The sequence below is a fragment of the Protomyctophum parallelum genome (genome assembly GCF_964188405.1).
Source record: "Protomyctophum parallelum genome assembly, chromosome: 18".
Taxonomy (NCBI): Eukaryota; Metazoa; Chordata; class Actinopteri; order Myctophiformes; family Myctophidae; genus Protomyctophum; species Protomyctophum parallelum.
This window is the reverse complement of record NC_139716.1, coordinates 15,002,419-15,022,971: the sequence shown is the minus strand read 5'-3', so window position 1 is coordinate 15,022,971 and position 20,553 is coordinate 15,002,419. Positions and strand designations below refer to the sequence as shown.

The 20,553-nt window shown below is 45.9% G+C and overlaps 1 protein-coding gene across 3 annotated transcripts; it reads left to right on the top strand.

The window, feature by feature from the left end:
- The first annotated feature begins 273 nt into the window (after nt 1–273).
- On the top strand, nt 274–20,229 carry LOC310875787 (uncharacterized protein). Of its 3 annotated transcripts, XM_083789160.1 has the most exons (13): nt 274–409; nt 2,071–2,545; nt 3,771–4,280; nt 5,195–5,423; nt 7,596–7,996; nt 8,737–9,076; nt 13,017–13,369; nt 13,491–13,678; nt 14,239–14,388; nt 14,614–14,988; nt 15,938–16,066; nt 16,646–17,502; nt 17,569–20,229. In XM_083789160.1, exons 2-13 carry the CDS (start codon nt 2,090–2,092, stop codon nt 19,932–19,934), a joined length of 6,354 nt encoding a protein of 2,117 aa, XP_083645286.1. In that variant the 5' UTR covers nt 274–409; nt 2,071–2,089; the 3' UTR covers nt 19,935–20,229. The 3 variants fall into 3 exon arrangements, with proteins under 3 accessions (XP_083645286.1, XP_083645285.1, XP_083645284.1); XM_083789159.1 differs by having other exon boundaries at nt 7,599–7,996; nt 16,646–20,229; XM_083789158.1 differs by having other exon boundaries at nt 16,646–20,229.
- The last annotated feature ends 324 nt before the right edge of the window (nt 20,230–20,553 follow it).

Genomic DNA, 20,553 nt, shown 5'->3' with positions numbered 1-20,553 from the left:
TTGCATAGATGTGTATATTTGTATGTCTTTAAATGTTTTGATGAATTAAAAATGGAGTGTAAAATTATTTAAACAAGTCTCATTGTTTTTTATTATAACTGCACTTTCCGTATATTATCAAAGGGTATGGTATCTATCTAATTCATTCTCAATTAAATTCAAACGCCTTAGAACTACAAAGAACTACAAGCTTAAAAAAAGAATACGACGGTTCTCCCAGAATGCACACCGACATCCGGCTCTTTTTTCCGGTTTCTTGTGAATCTTGTTGCTTCTTGTGATCGACATGCAGGATGAAATGTTTTGATTTGTTTTATTTCTTTATTAAAACCCCCTTGGCGTTTAATTAAACCCCAGTGGATGAAGAGAAGGCGCACGTGCTGGGCGGAGGAATAGTTTAAAGAAGAAGGTAAACAGAATAAGATAAAACTATTTGGTAAACAAACCGCTCAGGCAGCTAACGCTTCTAGCATCATGCTAACTTGCTAACACACATCTCTCACCTTTATGTTTATGTGTAAATATTGTATTTATGTGCGAAATTAAATAATTATTTTTTTAAATTATAATAAACCGTGGTGTTTGTTTGCTTCATGGTTTTTGTGGCACGTGGCTGCGTGAATGTGTTGAAGAGCAAACCAGCTGTGCTAACGTTAGGAGCATTACGCTAAAACATGTAGTAATAACAATAATAGCCCCGAAACATGACTGTCACGAGCGTCATCTGAACCATGGCTACGACCAAACGTGATCATCTTAAACCAGTGGTTCTCAAAGTGGGTTCTTTTCAGGGGACCCCCGACAAGGCAGCAACACGAGTATCTGTTAAATGCACTATTTTATAGACTAGAAGTTAAACCAAACAAAGTATGTACGATGGCTAAGTCACTATCTCGGTTTCACTTTCACCACCTGCAGTATTAGATCAGGGGTTCTCAAACTGTTTTCTGGCGGGCCCACCAGCGATCCTTGAGGGGTTCCAAGAGTTCCCCGGCAAAAGTATTTATAGTTAGTTAGTTAATAGGAACCAAATGGACCCATATATTGACACAGAGTATGTACAAATGGAACCCTTAACACTAAATGGTGCATTTATATAGCGCTTTTATCCAAAGCCCTTTCCATAGATTCATTGTGCATACTCGTACACTGATGGCAGATGAAACCATACAAGGCACCAACCTGCACATCAGAAGCTATTAGGGGTTCCGCACACTTCGACACTAACTCTGGGGGAGCCCGGGATTGAACTGGGAACCTCATGGTTCCCATCCAGCTGCTCTACCGGCCACTACTATACCCCTGATCGCACTGCTGCACTACAGAGGTGCACAGTCAAGAGTTAAGGGGGTCTGTGTGGCCCCAAACTGGACTGGTGGTCCCTGGTTTGAGAACCACTGGTATAGATACCTAGAATGCTGTGCTAAATCATATATAATCTAACATCATACATATTATCTTATGTGGGTCCTTGGCACAGCGAGTTTGCAATTTTTTTGGGGGGGGTGGTCCACGTCACGACGCGTTCCAATATGTATTGATGTGGGGCTCCATCCATGATATGAACGTGAACCACTAATTTAATGCATCCATACAGTTTCCATGTGTAATCTAGCACAGAACAAGTGTTAATTAACTCACAACCATGACTAGAATACATCCGTTTCATAACATGGAATAAATTCATAATATCTAAGAAAACTATCTGTACTGTTTGTAAAAACTGTGCAAAAAGAAAACGTATAAAAAAGCAGCGTTGTGAGCTCGTCGATTTGGCTTTTGTAGACAAACCGTAATGACATGCCCAAAAATATGGACACCATTTTACATATTTTACCGGGATCGGTAATGTGTGGCAGTGAAAAACAAAACAAAAAAACACAGTAATTTCTTTGTATATTTCAGTTACTCGTCATATCTTCCCATTGCATTTGTTTGATACCAGGCAAACAAATGTATTCTTTATGCATATGTTCCATTGTTCAATGCCACAAAAACACAATTAAACCTCTAATCGCAAATTATTTTTGTGACAATTAATTGACTATGTAAATTTTGTAATTGAGACAGCCCTACAACGCCACAGGACATGGCACCCACACGGATGAAGCTACGCGTGCGGCGCAGCGGCGGCGACAGCTCGGCCGGCACGACGCCCTCTGCAGCGACCGCGGCGGAGTCATCGGCGGCGGCGTCATCGGCGCCGGTGGGAGGAGTCCGACGTCCACGGGGTGGACGAGCGGCGAGAGAGGAGGAGGAGGAGGAGGGGGAGACGGGCGGGAGGAGACGCCGACGGAAAGCCACGTCCCGGAAGAAAAGCGCCGCCCGCCCCTCCTCCTCCTCCGCCGCCGCTAACCCCCCCTCGTCGTCGTCCTCTGCTGCTACTAACGCCCCCTCCTCCGCTGCCAACGCCGCCGTTAACCTCCGCTCGATGTCGGGAGAAGACGCGTCGCCGGACTCCAAGTGTCCCATCTGTCTGGATCGCTTCAACAACCTGTCCTACCTGGACTGCTGCCTGCATCGCTTCTGTTTCAACTGCATTCAGGTATACCCCCCCCCCCCCCCCCTCGTCACCATTGTTATTACAGTAGTATTTGAGATGCTCGCAATTATTTTTCGTCGTCATTGTTTCAAGTTGAAACATGTTCATATATTTTCAAAAAAAGTGGAAATAGCAGATCTACAAGCTCACAAAGCCAAACAGAAATGTAATTTTCATTAATATGTTCCAGTGTTCAATGACAAAAACACAATTACCTACTTCTGAGGCCACTGAGCTTGGACGTTAATCAGGTTAATAAGTACCTTATTAACACCTTTGACCGTTGTGTATATAGGAGTGTAATCGGAACTCTGTCTCTGATTGTCTATGTATAAAACATAAAGGCCGGCCTAGCGGTCCGGGCACCTAGGCTGCTAATCCAGCCTGACCGTGTGTCGGATCCCCGACAACCTTTGCTGCGTGTCACTCCCCAGTCCCCACCTCTGCCCCATTTACTGTAAAGTGTAAACTATCAAATAAAGTCTGAAAAGGCTATTGATTAATCTAATTAGCGTTATTTCAAAAACAGTGAAAATGGCCAACGTACAAGGCTACAAGCTCACAATGTGTCACATTGTGACCCATTTTAGCCTGTGACCCAAACAAAAGAGAACTTGGACGTTTACCCAGGACACAAACTAGTGAAAATAGAATATCTACAAGCACACAACGTGGCTATTTTCACAACTTTTTAATTGTTATTTTTTAGTATGAGCATGAGCCATACAAGTTGGTCCGTGCCCCTCAAATGGGTCCTGGGTCCCACTGTTTTGGAAAAAGTGGATTAATGTATTCAATCATCGAGGCAGATGCTTAAGAGAACCGCCTCCCTCCTGGAGGTATCGGATCACCCACTTCGGTCTGAGTTTGAACAGTTGCCCTCAGGTCTTCGGCTGAGGGTGCCCGCCACAAAGACCAATCGGTTCAAACTATCCTTTGTCCCAGCTGCTATTCAACTGCTGAACAGCAGATAGCACTTTATTCTTGCCCTTTTGCACATACTGCCCACTAATGCACTTTTGCTGACTTTGCTACTGCTGTATGTCATGAATTCTCTGTCTGTCTCTAGTGCCCTGTTCTTAGTCCTGTATTGAATGTTGTTGTTGTGTCTATTTTGTGTGTATTTTTAATATGATCTGGCTGCAAACCAATTTCCCGCAAGGGACAATAAAGCTAACCTTGAACCTTGATTATCAATTATTATTCATCTTTTTTTTTTGCATCCCAGGAGTGGAGTCTGAACAAGGCCGAGTGTCCGCTGTGCAAGCAGCCCTTCAGCTCCATCCTGCACTCGGTGCGCGCCGAGGACGACTTCAAGGAGTACACGCTCCGCCCCCCTCCGCCGCCCCAGGACCTGTTCGGCTCCGTCCTGAACGCCATGGGAAGGCTGAGCGGACGATTTCATGGCGAGCGGGGTGGCCGGGCGGCCGGGGGGAGGGGAGGAGGAGGAGGAGGAGGAGGCCGGGGGCGCAGACTGACGCTCCGCCGGCGGAGGGGAGAAGAAGCCGCGGCGGTGCCCGCGACGGCGGAGGAGGAGGAAGAGGGGGTTCCAGCAGCAGGAGGAGAAGGGAGGCGAGCCGCGGCCGCGTCGCGGCGGAGGAGGAGGCTGGGGGGGGAGGTCAGCGGAGGAGGAGGAGCGGACGAGTGGTACCTCCTCGGACCCCCCGACGTCCCCCCGGGCCTCCCCCCCGCCTCGCCTCCCACCCCGCCCCTACCCCCGGCCATCGACTCCATCGAGGTAAGGAGGTCCTTGACGCCATTGTGTAGTGCCATGTTTCTTTTGCCATGGTACATTATTTATTTGGATGATTATTGGTCGTTTTCAGTCATTTCTTTGTGTATTTAAGTTATTTGTCATGTCTGCCCCGTGTAACTATTGTTGACCTGAATGTAATAAATAAAGAAACTAACCCAACCCTAACCCGTTGAGGAGAAATGTCATTAACCCATTTAGGCCTGACGTCGAAAACAAAAAAACTACTTCTAAATCCTTCTAAAATAAATAGAAGACCCACAAGCTCGTAGCGCGTCACTCGGTGGCGCGCTACCGCTTGTAGATCTGCTATTTTTCAATAGCTAAATTATAACATAATGTTTAAAACACCAAAAGGGGTTCGTGCTCAAAATGGGTTAAGGCCTGGGCCGTGGCTGAGCGGTCCAGGCACCTAGGCAAGTAATCCAGCCTGACGGCGTGCCGCGGGTTCAAGTCCCGAGCCCATCAGCCTTTGCCACATGTCTCCCCCCCCATCTCTCTCCCCCTTTCCTGTCACGTTACTGTACCCTATCAAATAAAGGCAAAAAAGCCATAAAAATACCTTAAAAAAAAAAAATGTCATTAAGATGTACTTGCAACAGAGTATGTATTGTCTACATTGCCGTATTGATGCTTTTACTTAACCCATTTTGGGCAGGAACCCCTTTTGGTGTTAGCATTATGTTATGCTTTAGCTATTGAAAAATAGCAGATCTACGAGCTTGTAGGTCTGCTATTTCATTTTAAATCGAAGAACGACTGACATAGAAACATAGCTTTTTCAGAAAACTGTCAGGATGTAGAAGACATTTTTAGAATCTGATCTCAGGTCAGACTGGGTTAAGTAAAAGACACAGGTACTTTTCCCCACCCCTGGTTAACATAAATCATCATGGTAGTTACACGCCTACATGGACGAGCAGCGCAGGATGCTGGGAGAAGGCGGAGCCAGAGGCGGGGCTTTCCTGGAGGAAGGGGGCGTGATCTTCGGAGGCCTGCCGGCGCTCGGCGGGGTCGGGGTGGCGGCGACCACGAGCGTGGGCGACGCGCGCACGTGGCGACGGCTGGTGCGGCGCGTGGCGACACGTCGACGCCTCCAGAGGGAGGGGGGAGGAGCCAGAGGAAGAGGTAGGACCCCCGTCCCAATTATTACATCATTGCCTGCAGTGGTGTAAAGTAACTAGGTACAGGGCGGCTGTGGCTCAGGAGGTAGAGCAGGTCGTCCAATGATCCGTGGGTCGGCGGTTCGAATCCCGGCTCCTCCTCCTGTCCACATGTCTAAGTGTCCTTGGGCAAGACACTGAACCCTACATTGCCTCCAATGAGTCGGTCGTTGTGAGCTCGCCACCGTCGGTGTGTGGGAAGTGAGGACGCTGGCGTCGACTGTTCGCCGCTTCACCTCCCAATGTATGAATGAATGAACCATTGTAAAGCGCTTTGAGCACTTGGAAAAACGCTATAAAAATGCAATTCATTATTATTATTATTATCTCAAGTACTGTACTTAAGTACTATTTTGAGTAATTTGTACTACAATACTTGTTTTTACTTAAGTTCTACTCCACTACATCTCAAAGGCTAACATTGTACTTTACTACATAATATTAACCACATTTAGCCCTACAGTATATATTTCGGCCATTTGAATATCTACAAGCTCATAATGCGTCGCAATGTGACCAATGTTCCCTCTAATTTTTTTTCGGTCTGAGCAAACACTCAAACCTCCTGAGCAGACATCAGCAACTACTGAGCAAACATACGTCACCTTGACACCAACTATCCAAACGTTAGATAATGCGAAGTGAGCGCCCCTCACTTCACACAGGTGTGATTTCTTTTCTTTTTTCAAAATGGATTTTGGTATACGAGTGAATCAATGAATAGTTACATAAGGTTACGCAAGTTAATTTTTTTTTATTTTATATCAAGGTGGGTAGGCTAGCAATTTTAGAAATATTCAGTTATCAGTGGTTCTCAACCTTTTCAGGCCCCCAAAGTAATCATATTTGAACTGGGGACCCCCCCACCCAGACAAGCAACAGAATGGTTCCACAGATAAATATTGTGAAAATAGCCAATCTACAAGCTCGTTGTGAACTTGTAGATCGGCTATTTTCACCAGTTTGACCAGTTTTTATAGCATGGTTTGCTGATTACTTTTGATGCAGTAATGGTATTTTTTCTTTTAGAGCCTTTGAGGCATTATAAAAGTCTTAAAAGTCCTTAAATTGTCACTTCACTGTCATCTGGGTTGAGAACGACTGGTATATGAATAGCCTACTGATCAGTACTCAATTGTGCATTACATGGAGGGCATGAGAAACCGTAAACTTTATTGGGACACACACACACACACACACACACACACACTAAGACCGAGTTTGTTGGTGTGTCAACTCCTATAGTTTCTCAGATTGTCGAACGTCAGCAGCCCCTACTACGCCAGATATGAGCTATTATTATATGTAGCTCTACATAGCAGAGGGATTGATTGATTGATTGAAGAAAGCTGTATTAACAGATTGGATAATTACAGAGAGAGGTTCCATATGGAACTAGACCGCTAGAGATTAATGTTAACTTCCACATGTTGTTTCATTCACAAGTACACTGGACTGCGGAGGCTTGTTGTGCTGTAGTGATAACAACGTTAGCTAACCAGCTAATGCGAAGCTAACGTTATTCCCCCTCTCCTTGTTGCGCACAGCCGCACTTCCATCCGTTCGCCTTTTAAATCTAAATGTCCCATCAACGCACGGGTCCAAGGCGCAACGCGATCTTATCTGGTTCTTGGGGTTTCACACACTGACTGCACTGCAGTGCTGCCTGCTACGTCTCCACCTATTAAGGTCCTCACTCGCCGCGCAGACGGCGCACTGGGCGCAGTATACACAGGAGGAGAGGAGAGGAGAGCAAAAGGAGGGGAGGAGACCTGTCTGTCGCCTTGCCTCAGTGTGTGTGTGTAATCTAAATAAACTGAAGTAAATAGAAATAAAGTGTGGGCAAATGTCGACTCAGGATAGGTATTATTACTGTAATGTAGATGATACTCGGGGGGAACACCTTTTTCTTTTAAAGAAAACTTTTTTTTACACCAGCGTCGGTGTCTGTGCGCGACAGATTTCAGTTGTGCGCGAGAGCATTTGGCCATGTGCGCGCGCGCGCACGGGCGCACGTTAGGGGGAACATTGAATGTGACACATTGTGATCTTGTAGATCTGCTATTTTCAAATGATTTTTTGTTATAGAGTAACCTTTTCCCACCACTGAGTGACATCATGTCCTGATCTTTGCCAGGAGGAGGAGGCGCCGTGGAGGCGGAGACGCTGGCGTTCCGCCGGGCGCTCTACCGCACCGGGGTCCGGGTGCGCGGCGTGGCGGGCTCGGCGGGCGACGCGGACCGCGACCACCACCCCCGGCCCGTCGCGGCCGAGAGCTTCCGCCGCAACTCGGCCCACCTGGAGCGGCTGCGGCCCTGGCTGCGCCGGGAGCTGACGGCGCTGTACGGCGCCCACGCCTCCCTGGTGGACGTGGTGCAGCGCATCATCTGCGCGCGGCTGGCCCGCCACGGCCTGGAGGACACGCCCGCCGTGGAGGACGAGCTCCGCCCCTTCCTGCTGGCCAGGACCGCGCACTTCCTGCATGAGCTGCTGAGCTTCGCGCGCTCGCCCCTCGACCTGGAGAGATACGACATGCAGGTCTGGAGAGGACCACCTTAAATCCTATAACCAAAGATAATAAATTATATGCATTTGGCCACCAACACGCATCTCAAAATATTTTGTTCCAGGTACCCCCAGAAGCAAAGATTTGAGTTAAAAGTTCACTTAAAGGACCTATATCAACTTTTTCAATTTATTTTGTGTTTTTGGGGCTCCCATATGCGTTTTCTATCACCACAAATAACCAATTTTGAACAATCAGGCTTTCATATCATATTTGGGTGTTTTAATGGAAATTGCTCTCAGGAACAGCTCAACTGATTTTGGCCTCATGTTTACAATGTCCACCATTGTTGATTTTCAAAGCTGGCATGGAATGGAAACAAGCCTGGTTTTATCTAGCATCAGTATTATAATGACTCAAATATTAAATAATCTGCATAATCCCACCACCTCAGGACATTGTGGTACTGCAGCTAAAACAGCTTTCAAAGTCCAGAAATAAATGACAAGGCCAATATATCAGAGTGGTGATTGAGGCTCAAACCATTAGAAATAACTTTGAGGGACATAGACAATATGATATGAAATATTTAAAGTAGTTTTAAAATGCATGTTATTTGCGTATATATTCAAAGATTTGCATATATTTTCACGATAAAAAAGGCTGATCTTACAAGCTCATAGCGCGGCACAAAGTGACCCGCTTAGCTTCAGACATTTCAAAATCAACAGTACTGACTTCTTGTCCAACCCCTTAAATGTCTCTAACCCAGGCCGTCTATGACACGCCCGAGACAGAAGAGGGCGACACCGAGTCCTCCAACAACGGCTCCGTCATCTCCATATCGGAGGGAGACGACGCAGAAGAAGAGGCGGGCGGCGGGGGAGGAGGAAGTAGCAGTCACCACGACGACGACGTCATCCAGACGGGGAGCTCCTCCTTCCTCAGCCAATCGGCGTGGGACGACGACGAGACGCCCGGCCCCTCCTTCACCTCCTCCTCCGTGGCCGAGCTCTGCTCCCATTCGCCGGGGCTGCTGTCCGTCAGCCCCCCCGCCCCCCTGCCTCCCAGGAAGGACGGTGGAGCCAATGAGGAGCGGGCAGCCAAAGCGGGTAGGCCTGTCGTAAATTATTGCACACAATTGATTGATTGTGGTACTGTACTGTACTGTACACTGTACAAGCCCTCCTCCCTGGCGCTCGTGTGTGTGTGTGTGTGTGTGTGAGTGTGTGAGAGAGTGACGCTGTCACTGTTTCAGCTGTCTGTGCTCGGACGGACACAAAGACAGACACAGCCAGGCAGGGACACACATAGCTGCTTAATGTAGCAGAGGCACCGCACAAAATACTGGAAATGGCTGGTGTTTTATTTTTAATTACTTTAAAATATATATTTATAAGCTATGGCCTCTTAACTCATTCACTGCTAGATTCAGTTCTCAGTCTCCACTCACTGGTAATGTGCAGTGTTGTAACTAACGCCCTTACATCGCGTTACATTACATAACGAAACTACTATTTGCAATAATTTGTAACCTAACGCTTTACATTTCCCATTCCATAACGGCGTTATAATTACTGTGCGAGTGTTAACCGCGTTATGGCGTTATGTCAACTTATGTGATCAGTGAAAAGTCTCGCCATGCAGCTCCGACCGTGAGTCTATCATACAGGCGTCTCTGTGCTGCTGACTGCAGTGCAGAGAGAGCGCTCTCTGCGTTGACAGTTTCGTTTGTGCAGTCATACTATAGTCCTGTGACGAACAGTCAAAAAGTGCTTTAGTTTTTGAGATACCCCTACCGGGCTTAGGACCAAACACAACATAGTTTTTCCTCGTCTCTAAGACCTCCCATACATGAAATGGATTCTTGTCTAAAAATATTTTACTGCAAAAGTGGTGAAATTGATATTTAAAGTTATACACCCCAAACAAAAAATACAGCCTGTCCGTCTGGGGATTAATAATAAACTAATAAACTCATGTAAAGTCACAATGGAAGCTCTGAGAGGTTTACAACTTGGCATAATTGAAGCCAGGACATACCTCTACATTCTAAAAAAAGAATGTCAATATGTGAATGTAAATATGAGATATAGACATTTGAACACATACCTACAATAGGCGGAAATGTTAATCTATGTAGAGTGTCTTCTTTACTTTGTAGTGACTCTGACATGGATTGTCATAGCAACACAACCATACATGGACGGTGTGGTTCTGCTGAATACAGCAATACCAATTGTGTAACTGTAGCTTGAATACTCATGGAGTTATGGCACTAAACGTATATGGTTTCCCAAATGGGAAGAAATAAAGCAGTCCTAAATTAAATCTACAGTATCAAACAGATTAGTTTTATTTTGACTTCACTTATGCAAGGGTGGGAAAATTATAACAAATTCACTTGAGTAGAAGTCCCTAAGATATATGAAATGTCACAAATGAGAAATTGTGAAAGTATATATGCAGCTTAAACAATAGTAGGCTACAGAGATAAATGCAGCCCTACAATAGAACTACCTAACTATTATTTAGCACACCTGGATGAGGGAAACCAAGCTCAATGTTATCCTCATACCAGCAAGTAATTCATTCATGTAGAGTTGATATAATCATTTAACATGTTTGCTTAAGGTAAAGTTGTATTTAGCTCCACCGCATCTGCATTGTATTGCCTATGGCTTTCTTCATAAACCGACAGGTAAATCATTGCAAATATTTTGGAATTTGAAAAGATTGGAATAATGGCAAATCAAGTAGCTATCTGACCTAGCTTTAAGTTCCATTTAGTGTAACATACTAACAGAGCATGTCCAGTAGCCATTGACTACAGTAGAACCCTGACACTGTAGACCTGAGGGCGAGAAAAGGGTGAGGTCACGTGCACGCATCGGCCTGGGTGACAGCAGACTGCTGGGCGAGCGCTGGCACTTCTACTTCTACTCAAGTCAATTTGTTATAATTATTCCACCATTGATAAGTGAAGTCAAAATAAAACTAGAAAGGTGCAATTCTGGGAAATTGGAAGTGTGGTTGCACTGACGTGAGTCACAAAGCATAGGGACCTGGGGACTGAATTCCGTCTTACCGTTTGTATTCTTTATTGTGATGTCATGTGAAGCATGACAACAGTGACAACAGTGTGTGAAGCATATGACAAAAAGCTTCACTTTTCTGTTGTGCAAAAGTTAACAAAAATCACACCTGTGTGAAGTGAGGGGGGCTAATATATTAAAGTCTAACTCATGTTGATTAGGTGATGTAATGGTGAAATAGATGTAATGAAAAAAATTAAATAGATGTAAAACAGTGCCAACACATTAAATGCCATTAACAATAAAGAGACAATATGACGTATTGAAGGACAATATGCAAATGTTCCCTTCATTGGCAATGGCGTTTTGAACAAAAAAAGCATTGAACAAAAAAAACATTAAACCTCCCTCAAAAAGCACCTTGCTGGCAAATAAATATTGGACAGAGAACAATAGTGTGTTGCCTAGACTCTAGAGCAACCACACTAACTAATACTGTCGATTTCATTAGGACTGTTTTATTCCCCCTATTTGGGACACAATTTACGTTTAGTGCCATAACTCCACGGGTGTGCAAGCTACAGTTACACAATTGGTATTGCTGGATACAGTAGAACCACACCATTCCTACGAGCCCTCATATGTGTTGCTATGACAATCCATGTCAGAGTCACTGCAAAGTAAAGAAGACACTATACAGATTTACATTTTCGCCTATTGTAGGTATGTGTTCAAATTACTATATCTCATATTTACATTCACATTTTTTTTTAGAATGTAGAGGGATGTCCTGGCTTCAATTATGCCAAGTTGTAAACCTCTCAGAGCTTCCATTGTGACTCTACGTGAGTTCATATGCCTTAATCCCCAGACGGACAGGCTGTATTTTTAGTTTGAGGTATATAACTTTAAATATCAATTTCACCACTTTTGCAGTAAAATATTTTTATACAAGAATCCATTTCATGTATGGGAGGTCTTAGAGACGAGGAAAAACTATGTTGTGTTTGGTCCTAAGCCCGGTAGGGGTATGCCAATTTCTGGGGGCCATTGTCACAGTACTACTAGCCTCTGAGCCCACATGGCTTGATTGGCTTCACACCCTAACTTGATAAAAGCACGTCGCAGAAGAGGTCATTGATTGGCTAACGTAGGGCCAGATTTCAGGGTAAGCCAATCAGAGACAGTCTACAGAGTAGGCGGGCTTACTGGCTGTGGTAAACAATAACACATTCAGTCACAGACACACAAACCCTTGTAACGCATACACACTAGACACTACACTACACAGACATAAATCGCCGGTTGAACGAAAATTATAATACAGTACCACATGCTAAAATGGCAAATGCGGATCATGACAGCGATATCGGATGGTTTGTGGGTTGGAAATATCGATTTTAAATCGCCACAGTAGCATGTCACCAAGAGTCAACTTGACAAAATGATTGCTAGGTAGCCTATGTTGTTGAGGAAATGCTTCCCCTCTCAACGCCGGTGGAGTCTGTTCCTTGGTCAGCAAAATACCAGTGAAAGCAGGGCCAATGTGAAGAAATACATTTTCCAAATACCTGAACAGTGAATATTCTAAAATGGAAGATGAGCTCAAAAATACATTTGATGAATTAGAATATCTCTATATCACTGCAGATATATGGACTCATTTTTTATTTGATTATTATAAAAAAAAATTGAAGGCAAGTTGAGGCTACAATAAAGATGCCTGTCAAAATTCCTGAACATGTTTTATTGTTCCACTACATTTCATAATGTTAAGAGGGAGTTGTCTTTTCTCTTACTGTGCGACAGAACAAAAAACCTTCTTTTAAATCGTTTTTTATATTATTATTTTTTAAAGTAAAGTAAAGTAGTTACTTTCATAATGGAATGTAAGTAAATTAACAAATTACTTTTTTAGATAAGTAACGATAACTATAATTCTTTACTTTTTAAAAGTAACTTGCCCAACACTGGTAATGTGATGTGACAATAATGATTGATTCTTCTGTGATTGTAGCGCTGTTCCTACTACATGTAGGAACAGGAGCACGAGGAGTCCCTGAGGAGGAAGAAGAGGCGTGTGAGATCGTGGGCTACGTTAAACCCATGGCAGAGAGAACCCCCGAGCTGGTCCAACTGTCCTCTGACACCGAGGAAGAGGACACACTCCCTCCTCCTCCTCTTCCTCCCCCTGCTGCGCTCCCTGTCTCCCCCGTCCCTCCCTCTCTCCCTCCGCCAGCCACGGCCAACGCAGACGGGGAGAGAGACAGACGGACGGAGGGAGAGGGAGACAGACAGACGGATGGAGAGAAAGACAGGCGGGCGGACGGAGAGAGAGACAGACAGACGGATGGAGAGGGAGACAGACCGGTAAGGCCCAGCCTTGTCAAAGTTAATTCCATAATCGTTCCGGTGTTCGGTAACCATATGCTTTTCCATGTCGTATACACCCTTGTTGTAACCACTTTCAACTTGGCATCCTGATTCACAGACATGCAGACATGCAGAAGGGAAGAGAGACGGACAGACTGACGCAGAGAGAGAGGGAGGCAGCCATCGGGACTCGGAGCGTGCACTAGGCGGCTCTTCGGAGTCGTGTGCACGCTCGCACTCATCGGGCACTCAAGACGACCTGTCCTCCCAGAGAGAGAGGACTAGACAGAGGGTGAAAGAGCCAAGGTATATATTCCAGTAGGGCTGTAATGTAACCAACCATTATTTTTACGTGGCTTTTAAAGATTACGTCACATGGCAGCCAAGTCTATGGGATTTTTAATTGTAATTTGTTTAGAGCACTTATGTTGTAATTCGTTTGCCAGCCAAGTCTATGGACTTAGATTTTTGTTTAGGGCACTAAATGACGACCTTAAACGTTCATCGAATGATTGAGAAGCACTTTTTTGGATTTTTTTTGGTTGTTGGTCAACAAATCGATGTGAACAAATTTGAATAGATGTTTTTATAATCGACTAAACTGATTAGTCTGATTTACCACTTAAGCCCTATTTAATATGTCGTGCTACAACAAACAAAATTGTGAAAATAGACGTTCTATACTACAAGCTCACAATGTGTCGCATACGTGTGGTGATCAGCTTGTAGATCGGCTATTTCTCTTATCTTTTAAAACAAAATGAAAAAGAGAAAATTCACGTTATATCCTTCAAGATCGGTTATGTATTTTTGTTATTACAATTAATAAAATAGTTTAATTAAAGTGTGTCATGCCTACATTCCAGCATAATTGCAGAATTGCTTTCCGGTTCCGTCCGCGTGAGAGAGAAGCGGAGAAAGAGGAAGAGGTGGGACATCTGTGATGAGGAAGAGGAAGGCGGCGATGAAGAGCGCAGAGGGATAGAGGGAGAGTTCCCCGGAGTCTTCTGCCCCAGGTTAGTTTTATGAACGTTGTTTTACCTTCACTTTAGTTTGAACCCATTAAGAAGAAAGCTAAGGTGACACAGCTTTTAACCACTTTAACCATTATCTTTTAACTTTAGCTATGGTAAAATAGCAGATATACGTTCATAGTGCTCATCTGCTACCAAAAAGTTTTTTGTGTGTGTGTCTGTTCTCCCAACGGCGACTAGAATAACCTAGTTTTCTGCCTCTTCCAGTGCGTTGTCCACTCCCTCGCCGACCAGTCTTCCCTCCCCAGAAGTCCTCTCCTACCACCTCTCCTGCTCCTCCTTCTGCCGCTCCTCCTCCTCCTCTTCCTCCTCCCCCCTGTCCTCCCTCCTCCCCTACCTCCCGCTCTCCCCCCACCGCGGCGGCAACCACGACAACAAGCCCAGCGGGAAGAGGAAGTACAAGAGCCGCCACCTGGACGACCATGCCGGCGACCCCACCTGGAGGCCGGGGGGCGGGGCGACGCCGTCCGCCAGCCGCGGCGGAGACAGGAGGAAGGAGCGAGGGAAGGAGAGAGGACTGGAGGAGAGGAGGAGAGATAGAAGGAAGCGGAGAGAGAGAGCGAGGCCGGAGAGAGCAGATGGGTGAGAAGAATCTTGAGTTTGGAGTTTTGAACGTTGATGACGCGACGATTGATGTGCAGATCCCTGGATCGATCTAAATGTGCCATAAATCATAATGATGGATTATCATAAAATTATGAATATATAAGTATAACATAATCCTTAAAAACACCAAAAGGGGTTCCCGTCCTGAATGAGTTAAAGCCATTCATGATTTGACACAAAAACCTAACAAACAAACAAAACTATTTCAATTAAAGGTAAAGCTTGAAAAGTCCATCAGATTATGCCCTACCGATAAGAGTTAAAGATGCACACTCTAAATAATGAACTGTCTCTAAATGAATCATTATAGTTCAAGAGAGTCCGCACACAATTTTCTGCTCCCATATATTTTTACTTCAAGTACCTATCTCTTGATCTATCCCTGTTTTTGATCCGGCACCCAGCCTATTAGATTGTAGATGTGTGTGTCATTTTGGCAGTTTTTCAGCCTCTGTTTCCTCTAAATGAATCATTACATCCCTTTTAATAGAGGGTATGCGCATGCTTAAAGTGAATGGCACATCGAGTGGCAAATCGAGTGGCAAAGCAACATGCAAATGTGAGTTTAACATTGTTTAACGTTGTTTAATGCAATCCGATATGACTTTTCTGTGTGGATGTATGGGTTGTCAAGGCCAGAAAGTAGCTTTTTGCCACTCGGTAGGCGTTCCTGCATAACTTCCTGGTTTGATGATGATGTCACGCGCATACCCTCTATTCTACCATGTGTTATTTGATCAGTTTCATATGTCTGTCTTTTAGCTTTAGCTCCGTTGACGCTATCTCTCTGTCCTGTCCCTTCTCGCGAAAACGGACCAAATGATTGGGCGCACGAAAAAAAAAGAATAATTATTTCACCCACTTCTTCACACCTGTAAACCTGTGATGTGACAATAAAGTCGTTCTCTCTCTCCCTCTCTCTCAGCAGTAGGAGGAGTAGGGAGGAGAGGAGTCCCAGTGTTGAGATAATCTACGAGGGAACCTTGCCCTCCAGCACACCCCGCTCTCCGAGCAACAAACGCAGGAAACGCAGCAAAAGGCCGAAGCATAACAGGTAAACCTACTTTAGAATAACATATAGCAGTGATTTTAGAATAACAAAGCAGTGGGACAATTACAGGAGCCATCTCCTTTTATCTCCATATGACAGAGACTTATATCATTTATATATGTAGTTTTCATACTACCAGTCTACAAAGGGACTCCAAGCCAGGACAAAGTTTTTGCGGGGGCTCTGTCCGTAGGAAAGATAGAACTTCTTTTAGCCATTGTGAAGAAGAAGCTGCCTTCTCTATCTCTTCCAAATGATCCCTAGTGTATTCATAACAACAACAAAAAAATAACACATTTAAACAAATAGATCGGTTAATCTCATCTTTTATCTGGAATAATTCAAACCCCAGGATGAATGCGTCTCAGAGGAGGTTCGTGGACAGTTCAGAAACAAGATAATTAGTGCAAAACAATGGCTTCTATTTCAGCATGCTAACTCTACATGAAGCTAAATCTTCATTATATTATATGGGGTTTAAGTGGTTAAGGAGCACTATACGTCACAGTTGAACTTCATTAAGGTGCATATTATTGTTTTATATATTTTGCTATTAATAATACAATGTTGCCCCTCCCCCAGTGCACCTGTCATCATTACCATCAACAGCGACAGTAGCCATGACGACGACGACCGCTACAACAATAACAGCAGCCCCTTCAGTGGCCTTCAGCCAATCGACTTCGTCTCCAAGCTCCTCCCCGCTCTCCCATTGGCCGTTCCGGATCCGGGGGGAGCGGCCGTCGACGACCTCGGCATCAACGTTAGCGAGCCTCCCGTGGACATCATGGACGGGGCGTCTACCAAATCGGACGGCGAGCCTGACACCCAATCAAAAGCTGTCTTGGACCCCGTCACGGTTCATGATAGCGAGGATGATGATGACGAGGCGGATATAGACGTAGGCGGTGAGCCGGCCCCTCCCCACAACAGCGACAGGCACGAAGAGGATATCAGTGCTGCCGTCGGTCGAGCAGCGTCCATTAGACCGCAGGAAAAAGAGAGCGAACGAAACGATAAAATGAAAAAAATTACCATACGCCCAAAGAGGAGAGGAAGAGGAGGAGAGGGGCGGAGTAGAGACAGAGATGGGGGAATGAGGGATGGAGAGAGAGAAACCCAGGAGGGACGAAAGGACAAAACCGCCGCCGTCGCCATCGACACCCATCTCCTAGCAAGCATTCTTAGCGACCTGGAGGTCCTGGCCAACCCCAAAATAAACCTTTCCCCTACCTTTGACGCCACAGATATCCCTCCTCGCAGCAACCACGCCCACCAGAGCAGCCAGGGCGTGAACGCGGACACACTATCCAGCATGGAGCCCAGAGGGAGAATGTCACCTGCCGACTCGCGTCCCAGGAGCCACGGTTCGCCGCTTGGTTTTCACGCCGACAGTCGCGGTTCGTCCGTTCGCCCAGATATCGGGAGTCACAGACCGTGTGCTGACTCGCATCCGAGGAGTCACAGCTCACCCCTGGACTTGCATGCCAGGAGTCACAGTTCAGCCACTGACTCACATCCCAGGAGTCATGGCTCATCCATTGACTCACATCCCAGGAGTCATGGCTCATCCATTGACTCACATCCCAGGAGTCATGGCTCATCCATTGACTCACATCCCAGGAGTCATAAATCACGCGGTGAATCGCATGCCAGGAGTCACAGTTCAGCCATTGAATCGCATGCCAGGAGTCATGGCTCATCCATTGACTCACATCCCAGGAGTCATGGCTCATCCATTGACTCACATCCCAGGAGTCATGGCTCATCCATTGACTCACATCCCAGGAGTCATAAATCACGCGGTGAATCGCATGCCAGGAGTCACAGTTCACCCCTGGACTCACATCCCAGGAGTCACAGTTCACCCCTGGACTCGCATGCCAGGAGTCACAGTTCAGCCATTGACTCACATCCCAGGAGTCACAAATCACACAGTGAATCGGATGCCAGGAGTCACCGTTCAGCCACTGACTCACATCCCAGGAGTCATGGCTCATCCATTGACTCACATCCCAGGAGTCATGGCTCATCTATTGACTCACATCCCAGGAGTCACAGTTCAGCCATTGACTCACATACCAGGAGTCACAAATCACGCAGTGAATTGGATGCCAGGAGTCACGGCTCATCAGTTGACTTCCATCAAAAGAGTCACAGTCCACCTGCTGACTCAGATCCAAAGAGTCACAGTCCACGTGCTGACTCGGATCCAAAGAGTCACAGTCCACGTGCTGACTCAGATCCCAGAACTGACAGATCACCTGTTGTCTCCCCCTCCTCCAACAGTCCTAACTCTGTCCTACGGCAGACTTCACCATCCGTCTCGGCACCGCCCAAACGCCACCCGCCTGCCGCCGCATCCTCAGGCGACGACGACACAGACTTCTGTCAGCTTCTAGAACCTCTTCCAACCAATCAGAAGAAGGCAGACAGGAAGAGAAAAGCAGTCTCCTCTCCGCCTCCACTGCACAGGTTCAATAGGAACAGTCTGGGAGAAGCCAAGGAAAACGGCATCATCGATGATGTCGCCTCGATGCTGGCCAATAGAAACACCCCACCGCCCCTCAAACACAAGGACGCCAAAACCTTCTCTCCCATCCCGCCCCTCAACATGCACTCTCCTCTCAGCGAGTCACAGTCCACTAGCACTGACTCGGTCAGTGTCATTTCTCCCGTAGATTTTCCTCAGTATGCTGCAATTTTCCCCATCGACTCCCATTGCGGTTCCAACTCCTTCGTACCAAAGGACAGCCAGCCCATTCCTCCCATTTCTACACTGAAGAGACATTTCACCAATTATTTTACTTCGAGAGGAGAGAGATACTTTTATACTGCTGGTCACGGATCAGCCGTCGACTCTCATCCGTTCTCGGCAGAGCGTCATTCCAACAGTGACGCATCCCCCACGGGCTCTGCTCATAAACATTCACGTCGGATTCATTCCGACTCTTCCGTTGACCTCCATTCATCCAGGGAAGAGAGTTTAACTCCCAGTGGCTCCTCTAGAGAGAGGACAGCGTCTAGTTGGATGTCACCCGTTCGCTCTTCTCAGTTAGTCACAAAATCCCCCGTTGCCGTTGACTTAACCCAGTTGGCTAAAACGTCACCCGTCGACATACCTCAGCTGGATAAACATTCCTCCCATGCACCTCCCCGGCCCTACGCCCGTTCCTCTCGTCCTCTCATCCTCTCATCCTCCCATCCTCCCACCCATCCCGCCCTCCTTCACAAATCAGCCATTGCACGGAGAGATCACAAACACAGTTACCCGTCCTCCTCTCCCGTAGAGTCTAACAGAGACTCACACTGGGAGTCTCAGCTCTCCGTTGACTCTCACGGCCATTCTTGGACCCATATTGAGACCCATAGTTCAAAGTCCTCTCCAAACAACACAGTTCATATTTGGCCCCCTATTGACTCACGCTCAAAGTCCCAGCCGAACAACCAAGTTTGTACTGACTCCCGTTCAAAGTCCCCTCCGAATGACTCTGTTCGTATTGACTCCAGTTCTTGGCCCCGTCTTGACTCCCTTTCTGAGTCCCTTGCAAACAAGCCAGTTCGCATTGACTCCCGTTCGAAATCCTCTCCAAACGATCCAGAGCGTAGTGCCAAACCGCCCACTGAGTCCCATTCTAAACCCCTATTCCCCACTAACTGCCACTGGGAATCTGGACCCAGCATTGACTCTGTGACAGAATGTCCCGACAAAGACAATGAGTCAAAGTCTTCCCACTGCCCTTCTCATCCAGAGACTCAGTGTGACGCTGAAGGACGCCTGGTTGACAGGACTGTGTCTCCTGCTGAAGACAGAGAGAGGGTAGAAGTGTGTATTAATGAAGACACACACACACACAGTGCCACAACTTGAAAGGCAGACCGTCACCCTCTCTGTTGAAACGAGATATTATATAAATTGTTACTTGATTTGTTTTGAATATAATTACTTTTTTATGACTTTAAAATATTGTTTATAGTTTTACTTTTTGTTGCATTTCACTGCTATGGATGTGGTGTGTGGACCGGATCTACAGACGTGCGAATAAATAATTGCTCGCCAAGTGATTAAGAATAAACAAACGTGGAGAAAACATGACAGTATTCACTAATCACTAGTGCTGGGCAATTTAACCAAAAATTTATTGAAACCAATAACCCTTTCCCTAATCTTGCTCATGTAGATTAATCGAAGAAATCGAGAATCGGGTGAGAATTTGAATTTCTCATGTCAATTAATCAATATTAAATTGATTCATCTGATTAACCACTGAACCCTGAGTTGTGACCTTGATGATCGGCTATTTTCACTTTTTCTTTTAAAATCATAATGGAGTCGAGGAAAGTTAGAAATTATCGTGATTTTTTTGCTGAAGACTCATATCTTCCAGCTCTAATATAAACTATGGCTGTCGTGTTTAATTTACCAACATTTGTCGGGAACCAAGCAATTTCCAGATCATGATCTTTTTAGATTGGAAATTTATGGCTGG

Coding starts and splice junctions, on each gene's coding strand:
- LOC310875787 (XM_083789158.1), top strand. CDS start 2,090: ATGGCACCCACACGGATGAAGCTACGCGTGCGGCGCAGCGGCGGCGAC. Junction 7,997..8,736: donor TGGAGAGATACGACATGCAG/GTCTGGAGAGGA, acceptor TCTCTAACCCAG/GCCGTCTATGACACGCCCGA. Junction 13,679..14,238: donor CAGAGGGTGAAAGAGCCAAG/GTATATATTCCA, acceptor CCTACATTCCAG/CATAATTGCAGAATTGCTTT.